Consider the following 12,637-nt stretch of genomic DNA (forward strand, 5'->3'; position numbering starts at 1 on the left):
TCAACTTCAGTCAAAGCAAGTGGAACATGCAACAATTCTTCTGCCTCCTCTTGCACTACATTCACATCATTTGTTGGCACATGTATGTTATCTTGTTGATAAGTCTCAGTGTGCTTATAAGCATTATCGATGGTTCCTCTTGGTCTAACATTTAAAACAACCCACCAATTCAATTTTTCCCTTATACTTCTAGGATATGGAATATAACACACTTGACATGCATTTTGTGCAATTATAAAAGGATCATACTTCCTATATCGTTTCCTACAATGAACCTCCACAACACCACTATCAGAATTCAATTTTGTACCAGTATTTGGGGTTGGGTCAAACCATTCGCAATTAAAAAGCACCACCTTCTTTAATGGAATATTTGGATACTCCACTTCAACAATCTCTTTCAAAGTGCCAAAGAAAAGTGAATCACCAAGTGACAAACATGTTCCCTTTATGGATACTCCAAAATTATTTGTTGCCTTTCTAATACAATGGTGTTCAGTTTGGAACTTGAAACCATTAACCGCATACCCGTTATATGTAGTGGCTTGCATTAGTGGGCCACATGCCAAATCAATCAAGGCTTGGTTTCCCACATTATTTGCAAGATTGTATACCTGTCAAGTTCAATTGTTAAAAAATGTTTATAGCATATATATGAATAAAAAAAAAATTTTTAAAAATGAAATTTTTTAAAACATATTACATAATCTCTAAACCAGCTAGCAAAACTCCTCTCAACTTCCTGGTCAATCTCCTCATTAGTGGCACCTGGATTATACTGGCGTAAACCTGTCTCATACAACCTACAATGACAAAATTTGTAATTAGTCAAAACATAATAATGCATATTGATGAACATCTTTCAAATTTCGACCAATGCGTGTCCTCCTACTTTGGACATGATCTTCAAAGTAAAATGAAGCGAAATGCGTTGTCTCTTCAATCAAGTATGCATCACATATCGACCCTTCAACATATCTCTTATTCTTCATTTTAGATTTCAGATGGTTAATGAACCTTTCAAATGGATACATCCAGCGATATTGAACTGGTCCACCTAAACGTGCTTCATCAACCAAGTGTATAGGCAAGTGTTCCATGCAATCAAACATCGCTGGAGGAAAAATACGCTCTAACTTGCAGAGTATAAGGACAATAGAAGTTTTCATTTCATTCAACGTGTCGACCCTGAGATTCGTTGAGCATAGATTTCGGAAAAAAGTGCTTAACTCAACTAAATCCTTCCAGTGTGATTTTGGTAAAAAGAAAAAGGCAATTGGCAAAAGACACTGCATAAAAATGTGGCAATCATGACTTTTCATCCCACATAATTTTGAACACGTTGAATCTACACAGTTACTTATATTTGAAGAAAATCCATCAGGTAATTTTAGAATTTTTAACCACTCATAAACAGCAATCTGATGATCTCGGCTCAAACTGTAGCTCGCCTTTGGCATAAGATATCGTCCATTATGTTCCACCAATTCCAATTGTGGCCTATGACATAAATCCTTTATATCCAAACGAGCAGCAGGTGTGTCTTTGTTTTTCCTTGTTCCTTTAACATCCATAACTGTGTGGAAGATGTTATCAAACACATTCTTCTCTATATGCATTACATCAAGGTTATGACGGAGGAGGTTATCTTTCCAATATGGTAAATCCCAGAAGATACTTCTTTTCTTCCAATTATGTGAACATCCAAACCCTTCAAGTCGACCAATTGGGCCATCAGTAATCTTTGGGAACATCAGTACAGTAGCCAACAATTCTTCTCCTGTCCAAATCCTCGGGGGTCTTGACTTCTCTACCCGTTGTTTGATGAAAGAATCACGATTTTTTCTAAAGGGATGATCCATTGGAAGAAATTGTCGATGACAATCAAACCAACATGTCTTACGCCCATTCTTTAAATAAAAAGATTTAGTGTAATGATTGCAATAAGGACATGCTAGTTTTCCCGCGGTTTGCCATCCAGATAACATACCGTAAGCAGGAAAGTCATTGATGGTCCACATCAACATAGCTCGCATCATAAAGTTTTGCTTTAACGAGACATCATAAGTTAAAACTCCTGTCTCCCATAGCAATTGCAACTCATCGATTAAATGTTGTAGGTACACATCAATATTGGTCTTTGGGTTGTGCTCCCCAGGAATAATACAAGTTAAAAATGTATATGGGGGAGTCATGCACATTGAAGGTGGAAGATTATATGGAACAATCATAACTGGCCAACAAGAATATGATTTAGCATTTAAACCAAATGGAGAAAAGCCATCAGAACACAAACCTAGTCTGACATTACGAGGATCTGCTGCAAAGTCAGGATATTGACTATCAAAGTGTTTCCATGCCTCACCATCAGAAGGATGACACATAACACCTGGTTGGCGACGATTTTCATAATGCCATCTCATGTGCTCAGCAGAACTAGGTGATGCATACAATCGCTGCAATCTAGGGATGATAGGCAAGCAATGCATCCTTTTCTTGGGCACTTCTTTCCCACGAGTACAATTAGGTGGACGTGGTTTAAAACGAGGCTCACCACAAAACTTACACTGCCTATCATTGATATCAGACTTATAGTATAACATGCAGCTATTAACACAACAATCCATCTTCTCATGATCAAGACCAAGCTTTGAGATCAATTTCTCTGAATCGTAATACCTAGACGGTACTCGATTATCTGGACCCATTATATGCTTATTGAACTCAAATATTTCATCCATTGCTAGTTGCGGAATGTTATAGCTTGCCTTTATATTCATCATCTTAAGTGCATATGACAACTCTGTTTCCTCAGCACAAGTAGGGGATAAAGGTTGCCTAGCAGTGCTTAATAAATCATAAAAGTTTTGTGCACTTGTATGTGGATCTTCTTCTTGGTTATTTTGCACATTAAATGGAATAAATGATGAACCACCTACATCAAACACCATTGTTTCATACTGATTGTTTTCATTACGTGTCTCTGGAAATTGTTCATTTACTGTGGGAATAGGCTCACCGTGAGACGTCCATACGCAATAATACGGTTCAAATCCCTTCTTATACAAGTGAACACGGACTTCATCAGCAGCTAAGTGTACTCTATTCTTGCATTTACTACATGGACATCTAATTGTATTTGTCAACTTGTATACTGGAAGTGTGCATGCATAATTAACAAATTCATCAACACCAGCTAAAAATTCATCAGTGTATCCTCTCTTTCCTGGCAACAATCGATTATACATCCATTTTCGATGTTCTGGTATACTATCCATATATGCCTAGTATAAAAATATAAATATCTCAAAATTACAAAAATATTACACACACACACACACACACATATATACAAACACTGTTATAATAACACTATTATTATTATTATTATTATTATTATTATTATTATTATTATTATTATTATTATTATATATATATATATATATATATATATACTAATATTATTATTATTATTATTATAATATGTTCATATATAACACGCACAAGTATATATATACTATACACGCACAAACACTATATATATATACACTATAAATTTGTAAGTAAAAAACAACTCAAAATCACAAAAACTATCCATATACTATACACAAAGGATTTTATATAATAACATTGCAATTGTATGTTCATATACTATACACAAACACAAATACAAATTAAAAGCTATTATTTTTAAATAATACCTGGATTTGGAATATATTTTGTCGAAAATAACACTAGATGTTGTTATCCATGCTAATTTTGAACAAAGAAGTAAATTTTTACAATGGAGAAGAGAGTAAAAATGGAGAAAAGTTGAAGAAAATGAGCTGAAATGCGCAGGTTGAGCCTTAAAGATTCAAATTTCCGTCCAACATTTTGTTGGACGGTAATTAATAAATACCTACCAGTTTCTTTTTCACCTACCGGTCAATTCAATTTTCCGTCCAACGTGCAACCGTTGGACGGTAATTCTGACCAACATTTTTGTAGGGCGGAACTTCCGTCCAATGCGCGACTGTTGGACGGAATATTTGTCCAATTTTCCGTCCACTTCTATTTACAACGAAAAGTTATGATATTTTGCAAATTACCGACCAACATTGTTATTGAACGGAAATGTTGGACGGAAATAGACAAATTTCCAGCAGTGTGTGTATATGACTGAGATCTTAGTTTTGCTATAAACACTTTATATTACAAGCATATGTTGATTTTTGGTAGTGGTAGTAAATCTTTAAATCATAGAAAATAAAGATAATATAAATAATGAAATTTTATTTCTTTTTAAATTTTTATACTGAATAATTCTTTTTAAATAGAGACATTATTCCCAATGTGTTTTGCTGGGCTTGAAATAATTGATGGGCTGAAGGGCAGATTTAAGTTGGGCCGTGAAGCTGGGCTGAACGAATTAAATCTGGCTGAATTTAATTGTCTGGGCCGATGAAATGTGGGGCTGATTAGGGAATTAATTCCCATTGGGCCGAATAAGCCCTTTAGCTTTTGGGCTCTTTTATGTTGTTAGCCTTTGGGCCTTTTACTTGTAAGCCTTTAGGCCTTTTTCTGGTTAGCCTTAGGGCCTTCCCTAAGACCTTTAATTAGGGCAAATTATATTGGGTACTAGGGTGCACAATCCAAAACGACGTCATTTTGATTATGTTCTTTTTTTTTTTTAAGAAAATTTGTTTCCCGTTTCTATTGTTAAATTCAAAAAAAAAAAAAAAAAAAAAAAATCTTTGTTTCGAATGTACATAAACTTATAACAGAATACACATAATACATAATACACATAAACTTATAACAGAATACACATAATCTAACATAATACATAATACACATAAACTCATAACAGAATACACATAATCTAACATAATACATAATACACATAAACTCATAACAGAATACACATAATCTAACATAATACATAATACACATAATCTAACATAATACATAATACACATAAACTCTTAACAGAATACACATAAACTAACATAATAAATAATACACATAAACTCTTAACATAATACACATAAAATCTGAATAATAAAAACGATATCGTTTTGGTCAAAGCGCACAATGCATTGTACGCCCTGGTGGCCGGTACACGATATAACAATTGTTTAATTAGGTCCATTGGTAGATTAGGAGTTTAGCCCTTTGTTGTGTTAGGCTTTTTTGGGCCTCTTGTATTTTGAGTCTTAGGTCACTTTTGGCAATCGTTATGACATGGAACCGTGTTCACCATTCATGGTGAACACGGTTCCAATGGTGTTAGTACATCGTTATTTTTTTTTAATTAATTGCGTGACTTTTTTTCTTTATTTTCACATTTCGCGGTTTCACTTTAATTTGAGGTGAGCAATGATTTCGGACATTCATAAATTATGAATTCATGCCTGCACATTCACTTTGGAACCATGCCTACACATTCCCGTCCGAAATCACGGACATTCATAAATTATGAATCCATGCCTGCACATTCACTTTGGAACCATGCCTACACATTCACTTTGGAACCATGAGATTATGAATTTTCTGTTATAAGATTATGAATTTTCAGTTATGAGATTATGAATTTTCAGTTATGAGATTATGAATTTTCTGTTACGAGATTATGAATTTTCTGTTATGAGATTATGAATTTTCTGTTATGAGATTATGAATCTACATTACATTCATAATCTCATAATTCATAATCTCATAACAGAAAATTCATAATTTAATAAATATTTTACTTTTATGCGATTATGAATTTTCTGTTATGAGATTATGAATTTTCATTACATTCATAATCTCATAACAGAAAATTCATAATTTGATCAAACGCGCGCCGTTAACTCCACATCCGCGATTTTTTTTTTTTTGGTAAAAACGACGTCGTTTGGACTTGTGTTCACCATTCACGGTGAACACGTTTCCAGGGCATAATTTGCGCACTTTTGGACCTAAGGCGTTTGTAAGGCTTTCTGCCTCCTATTTCGTTTAATGAATGTTACGGTTTATTTGACATCAAAAAAATATATATATTATAGACATCTAACTCTAAATTAATTAAATATAAATATATTATTTTTTGTTGTAGCTACTAATTTATTTTTTTAATTTAATAAGAGCAATAAAGTGGCGTACATACTTTTCATCCACAATAATGAAATCATTGATTGTTTTTTTTAATTTCCATTCGTTGTTGAGACAAATTATTTTTACAGGGCGTTTGGTTTAGGGATGACAACGGGGCGGGGGCGGGGGCGGGGAGTATACTCCCCGTCCCCGCGACACCGTCCCCATCCCCGTCCCCGTCCCCATCCCCGGCGGGGAATTGAAAATATTCCCCATCCCCATCCCCACGGGGAATTAGCCGGGGACGGGAATTCCCCATTCCCCGTTAACTCCTAGTCAAAATGTTAAATTTTTAATTTTTGTTAATAAAAAATTTAAAATCTAAGTCTTAGTTTCAAAACTAAAATACTAACTCTACAAATAAATAAATAAATAAAATACTAACAATATACTATTTATATTTATATATGCAATGAAGTATATACAGTAGCAATACTGCAACTTATATAAACAGTAAAAACATTAACTATATATATATATATATATATATATATATATATATATATATTCATTACATATATAAATATATATAGTATTCTGTTAGTATTATATATATATATATATATATATATATATATATATATATATATATATTATTCAGGGACGGGGTGGGTATATATATTATTCGGGGACGGGGTGGGGCGGGGAGGGGTATCCCCGTCCCCGTCCCCGTCCCCTACGGGGAATTACACATATTCCTCGTCCCCGTCCCCGATCCTCAAAAATTTTCTCCATCCCCGTCCCTTTCGGGGCGGGGATCGGGGATCCCCGTCGGGGACGGGGCACATTGCCATCCCTAGTTTGGTTGGAGGGGGGAATTATGTGGGAAATGAATTGTAATTCCATGGGAGTTGAATTACTGGGAATAAAGTGTGAATTTAAATTCTAGTGTTTGGTTGACAGGAACAGAATTACTGGGAATTTCAATTCCAATGTTTGGTATACATGGGAATTGAAAGGGAATAAGTAGTATAAAGTCAAAAATGTTCATTATTGTTGTTAGACATTAATTTTAGGTTAAAAAAGGAAGGGGTAATTTTGACTCATCACTATCTTTTTTCCCAGGAATTAAAATCTCACGGGGACATGGGATTTTAATTCCATGAAAATGGGGGAATTGCAATTCCATGAAATTACAATTCCCTCCAACCAAACTACGGAATTTAATGGCCTTTGGAATTAGGTAGGAATTAAGTGGGAAGGGAATTTAAAATCCCTCCAACCAAACGCCCTGTTAGAGTTTGTCAATGACAATTGCTGTCAATAGATGATGGATGATAATAAATAATTCAAAATATAATGTTACAATAGATGTTTTTATAATAATATGGTAAAAGTTAACTTACAAATCTCCTTAAAAGTTTTCATGGGTAAATCATGGTCCATGCAATAATGATTAGTTTCCATGCAATGATAAAAGCATAATTGAAATAATAAGGGTCCGTTTACTAACAGAAAACTGTTTTATGTTTTCAGTTTTTTAATTTTTCAGTTTTCATTCTCTATTTTCCATTCCTTATTTTCTTTTTAGAAAACTTGTTTACTAACAGAAAACTGTTCTTTGTTTTATGTTTTATAATTTTCCAGTTTTCACCTAAAATTTAATTTAGATAATATTAATATTAAATTAAAAAATTAACTTATAATTATTTTTTTAATGAAAAAAATCAAATGATTTTCAAAGTTCATGGTTATAATCATTGAACACTATGTATTTAATCGGGCTAATTATTTGATCAAAGTTTTTATGTTAAATTTTATATTGTATTTTTTAATACATTTTAACATATTCGTAGTATATGTTTAACAATTATGCCAACTCTAATTGAGATGATGTTCGAACCTAAGACTTTTCTTATATAAATTAATGAGTAACTTAAAAATAATAAATAGTTAACGGAATATTCAATTTTAAGAAACAATTAGCACCAACATTTTTTTATTCCCATTAATGACTTAATATTATTGGCTCTTATTAGAATTGCAATATGACAAGATATAATCGTTATGTGAGTCTTAAAAAAAATATAGTTAATTATTAAAATGGTCATTTGATTATAGTGAAATTATTAAGTTCGTCCAATTAAGTCTCTCAACTTTAAAAATCTTAATCAATTTGGTTCTCCATTTATTTTGCCGCTAAACGTCGGTTAACTTAGGATTAAATTAGTAATTTTGCTACAATCAAGAGACCATTTTGTTCATCATATACACTATTTTTTCGAAAAATTAATTACTAAATAGTTCTTGATTATAGTGAAATAAAATCCCGAATTAACGGATGTTGAATAGCAAAATAAATGAAGGACTAAATTAATTAAAAATTTTAAAATTGAGAGGTTTAATTGGTCAAAAAATAATTAATGACTAAATTAATAATTTTATTATAGTCAAAGAAACATTTCGATAATTAACTCAAAAAATATGAATATTAAAATTTTGAATTTTGAATTTTGAATTTTGAATTAGAAAATAAAAATAAGGAATAGAATTGAGAGTTCACTAAAAAAAACTCATAAAGACAGAGAAGGGAGAAGAAGATCACACATTCCCCAGTTGCCAGGAACGAACTGAAGAAGGAAGCGCAGTGCGAAGATGGAGGCATGCAAATCTCGCGCCTTTTCTTCCCCATTCATCTAACTTCTGCTCAGCGTTATAATGACACAAACTTCCATTTCTTTCCCCTTTCGGAATTTGCAGGGAACCGCCATTTCTAGAGCCTTCAAGCTTCTCCTGTTCTTCATTGCCGCTTCTCTTTTCCGCCACTCGTCTTCCCTAACAGTCTGCTTCTTTCTATCTTCATTATCATCTTTGTCCTATTTATTATTATTTCTTACGTTAAACTACCTTCGAATCCGGTAAAGGTTATCCGTTTATTTCTTGTCTGATTAGATCGGAGAAACGTGTTCAACTTCAAGCAATAACTGCGATGCCGGCTTGCTCTGTTCCACGTGTCCGGCGAACGGAAATACGCGGCCCCGATGCACTCGTCATCAGCCCACCATTCCCACCACTAAGGTGATTTAGTAAACTAGTGAAATTGTTTTTAAATTACAGTAAATTTTCTGGGAAATTAACTTCAATTTTCTTGGTCTGGGATGAGAAAAGATCAAAGGATTGCCGTTCAACAAATACTCATGGCTCACCACCCACAACTCATTTGCTATTTCCGGGTCCAAATCCGCCACCGGCTCTGATATTTTTGCTCCTACCAATCAAGAAGATTCCATCACTGCTCAGCTTAAGGTCTGTCCTTTAATCCTTCCAACTATTTTTTTGATTGAAGACTGGCCAGAAAAACCCGCAGCCATTATCAAAGTTGTGCACGGGTAAACCGTACTACAGGTTGTCCATAGCTGGATTGCTCAAATCAATAAGGCTAATAGGCCGCTCTCATAGGGAGTTGGACTTACTATTTTCTTTTTCTTTATTCTCCTTAATTAGCAAGATCATCATTTTTTGGAAATTGAAGTAATTGATTGGTATGGTCATGGAAATGACAATGCAACTAATTTTGGTTGGCAGAGTAACATGTAAGCATGTTCTTTCACCTAACCACTCTATCCACTTGCTGTTGTCCAACAAATTGTAGGCTTAAAGTTTAATTCCTAGGTACTACTGCATCGCTGAGTCACTGTGATTTATTCCTCCACAATCCTGTTAGCTCGGGGTGTGAGGCTCTTGGGGCGAGGGATTTTGCCTTTTGTGGGCAAATGCTTAAAGTTTAATTTAGTATTTAAGTACAATAATAATAATAATAATATCTTTGTTAGTGCTGTTATTTCAATTGGATTCCATGAGATTGCCTTTTATCACAGTACAGTTGTCATCTTTTTTCTTTTCTGTGTGGAAAGAATGAAAGATGGATTCTTTGGCACTAAGCAAGTCCTAAAGTTCTGAGTTAAGACTTAAGGCCAACTTTAGGAGCCAAAGGAGATATTTTGAAGTTATTCTGATCCCTCCTCTGGACTCATGGAATTGTAAAAACACAAAACATAAATTTCAAAATATGATTATGATGTTTGAACTCGAAGCTGTCGTCTTTAAGCTACTAATCCTATTTTTTTAATTATCATTGTTTGGCACAAATGATTCTGACAATTCGAGGATCAGTAATCGGCTGATATCAGGATTAGTGAGGCAATGAATTCTACTATGTTGCTTGTTATCGTGAAACTTAGCTTCCCCTATTCTGAAGCGCAATGCAATTCCATGAATAAAGGATTTTATTTCTCTATTATAGAATGGCGTTCGAGGGCTCATGCTTGATATGTACGACTTCAACAATGATATCTGGTTGTGTCACTCGTTTGGTGGGAAGTGTTTTAATCTTACAGCATTTGTAAGTGCATTGATGGATCTCTGTTATCTGTATCGTTTATTTAGCAAAAGAGTGCCTAGCAAATGTAGTTATCGTCATATTTGATTGAATGCAAACTTTTGTGTTTTCTTTCCCCTCTTTGGTTTCTTCTAGCAACCGGCAATTAATGCATTGAAAGAGATTCAAGTATTTCTTGAAGCAAACCCATCTGAAATTGTCACCATTTTCATTGAGGACTATGTTGCATCTCCCCAAGGATTAACAAAGGTTTTCAAAGCATCTGGCCTTAATAAGTACTGGTTTCCAGTTTCTCGAATGCCAAAAAATGGTGAAGATTGGCCTATAGTGGATGATATGATCAAGCAGAATCAGCGTCTGGTGGTCTTTACCTCTAAAAAATCTAAAGAAGCTTCTGAGGGGATTGCTTACGAATGGAGATACGTAGTAGAAAACCAGTGTGAGTTTCATTTATTCAATTGACCATGTAGGTTTAAATTTCTCATTTCATAGTATATGCTTATTCTTGCATTTCTTGAATCCGAAATTCTACATTTATCCTTCCTGTTTAAAGGTACTTGATGATTTCCCTAGCATTCAGGTTAAGCTCCTCTCGGTACTAAATGTTCCATGTGATATTTGTATGCATTAACAGATGGAAATGGTGGTTTAAAATCCGGTTCCTGTCCAAGCCGTTCAGAATCTTCTCCGATGAATACAAAAACAATCTCGTTGGTTCTCCAGAACTACTTTCCAGACAATCCCAACATGACAGTTGCATGTGCAGATAATTCTGCTCCGTTGCTTAGTATGACAAATACTTGCTACGAAGCATCTGGCAAGCGTTGGCCAAATTTCATTGCAGTTGACTTTTACCAGGTAGAGATACCGAGTGTATGCCCATGTCTCCAGATTCATTTCGATTTGCTTTCTTTTGGGATAACTCGGAAGTTTTGTATGGCTAGTGCCTCATGTTGTCTGCTTCTTGTTGCAGAGGAATGATGGTGGTGGAGCATCGGAAGCTGTGGATCGCGCCAATGGCCATTTGACTTGTAATTGTGACAGCATTGCCTATTGCAAGGTTTGTTAATATTACTACTTCAACCAGAAAACACACACACAACAACAACAACAAAATTGTTAGTGTATAACAGAGCTAGAGTAAATACCCAAAATGGTCCCTCAACTATGCCATAATTCACAAATTAGTCATCGACTATCTATTTTACCAATTAAGTCAATAATTCACAAATCAATCCTTCGTTGAGGACCTTATTGATTAAGAATTGAATAGTTGAGGACTTCATTGAGTAGTTGAGGATCTTATTGAGTAATGATGGATTAATTGAGGACTTAATTTGCTAAACTTGATAGTCGATGACCAATTTATGAATTCCGCTATAGTTGAAGGATCATTTTGGCTATTAACTCACAAAACTATTATCCCATCGTGTTTGATTTAATGTCTTTTTGCTCAAGCAACCGAAGTCCGTAAAAAATATGGAGTGCCAAATTTCTCATACGGGTGGTTATTAGTGAATTCAACTCAGGAAACATTAGAAGAAAAAAACCGTGAAAAATACTATTATCCCGCCGTGTTTGATCTAATGTTTCCCTTAGGTATTTAGTTGAAACGGAACGTACCTTTCAATTCAGATAATCAATAGGGGCTCTACCAAATTTCACACTACTAAATGCCTCCTTGAATTCATGGCATGTTTTTCTGTGTTCACGGGCTTTTTCCTTCTAATTTATATATACATTTGCTTCATTTATTTTCTCATTTATTGCCAGATAAATGGTTCATCTACCAAATGTGAAGTACCTAAGCTATCACCTCCACCACCGGCACAATTGACACCTACAACAGTAAAAGAAACATCCAAAGACACTAGCAGCTATTCTAAGATAAGCAGACCACTCCATCTTCATTGGTTGGTTGGTTTAATTATTACCATGTTTTTTTGAACCCATTTTTCGTGTTCACTTGTAGAGGTTTGCCAATTGCCATTCTCCGAGACACTACGATGTATAATGTTATTCTTTGTATTATTGTGCATAGTACTATGAAAGCATCGTTTGTGACATGATACAACTTCCCACGGTCAATTGTCCTGTTTACTCTGTTGTGCTGAACAACGAAATATGCATTTTCTGGGCATCCTAAGCATGCTAGCATTTGGTTAGGAACGTGAAACC

General features: G+C 34.3%; 2 protein-coding genes across 4 annotated transcripts; one reads left to right on the plus strand and one right to left on the minus strand.

Annotated features, from left to right (window-relative positions):
• Positions 1–313: 313 nt before the first annotated feature.
• LOC109178472 lies at positions 314–3,982 on the minus strand. Its single transcript, XM_019328106.1, has 5 exons — positions 3,925–3,982; positions 3,702–3,753; positions 704–803; positions 529–614; positions 314–397 (listed from the first exon to the last, which is right to left on the minus strand). The coding sequence occupies exons 1-5, from the start codon at positions 3,980–3,982 to the stop codon at positions 388–390; spliced, it is 306 nt and encodes a 101-aa protein (XP_019183651.1). The 3' UTR covers positions 314–387.
• Positions 3,983–8,639: 4,657 nt separating this feature from the next.
• Positions 8,640–12,599, plus strand: LOC109178505 (PI-PLC X domain-containing protein At5g67130-like). Of its 3 annotated transcripts, none has more exons than XM_019328131.1 (9): positions 8,640–8,721; positions 8,821–8,901; positions 9,013–9,138; positions 9,229–9,366; positions 10,364–10,462; positions 10,595–10,898; positions 11,094–11,317; positions 11,433–11,519; positions 12,233–12,599. In XM_019328131.1, the coding sequence occupies exons 1-9, from the start codon at positions 8,716–8,718 to the stop codon at positions 12,404–12,406; spliced, it is 1,239 nt and encodes a 412-aa protein (XP_019183676.1). In that variant the 5' UTR covers positions 8,640–8,715; the 3' UTR covers positions 12,407–12,599. The 3 variants fall into 3 exon arrangements, with proteins under 3 accessions (XP_019183676.1, XP_019183675.1, XP_019183674.1); XM_019328130.1 differs by having other exon boundaries at positions 8,647–8,720; positions 8,811–8,901; XM_019328129.1 differs by having other exon boundaries at positions 8,665–8,901.
• The last annotated feature ends 38 nt before the right edge of the window (positions 12,600–12,637 follow it).

Source organism: Ipomoea nil, unplaced genomic scaffold (genome assembly GCF_001879475.1).
Source record: "Ipomoea nil cultivar Tokyo-kokei standard unplaced genomic scaffold, Asagao_1.1 scaffold0848, whole genome shotgun sequence".
Lineage (NCBI taxonomy): Eukaryota > Viridiplantae > Streptophyta > Magnoliopsida > Solanales > Convolvulaceae > Ipomoea > Ipomoea nil.

Coding starts and splice junctions, on each gene's coding strand:
- LOC109178472 (XM_019328106.1), bottom strand. CDS start 3,982: ATGTTGGTCAGAATTACCGTCCAACGGTTGCACGTTGGACGGAAAATT. Junction 804..3,701: donor AAAATATATTCCAAATCCAG/GTATTATTTAAA, acceptor TTGTCATTGTAG/GTTGTATGAGACAGGTTTAC. Junction 615..703: donor CTAGCTGGTTTAGAGATTAT/GTAATATGTTTT, acceptor TGAACTTGACAG/GTATACAATCTTGCAAATAA.
- LOC109178505 (XM_019328129.1), top strand. CDS start 8,779: ATGACACAAACTTCCATTTCTTTCCCCTTTCGGAATTTGCAGGGAACC. Junction 9,367..10,363: donor CCATCACTGCTCAGCTTAAG/GTCTGTCCTTTA, acceptor TCTCTATTATAG/AATGGCGTTCGAGGGCTCAT. Junction 10,463..10,594: donor GTTTTAATCTTACAGCATTT/GTAAGTGCATTG, acceptor GGTTTCTTCTAG/CAACCGGCAATTAATGCATT.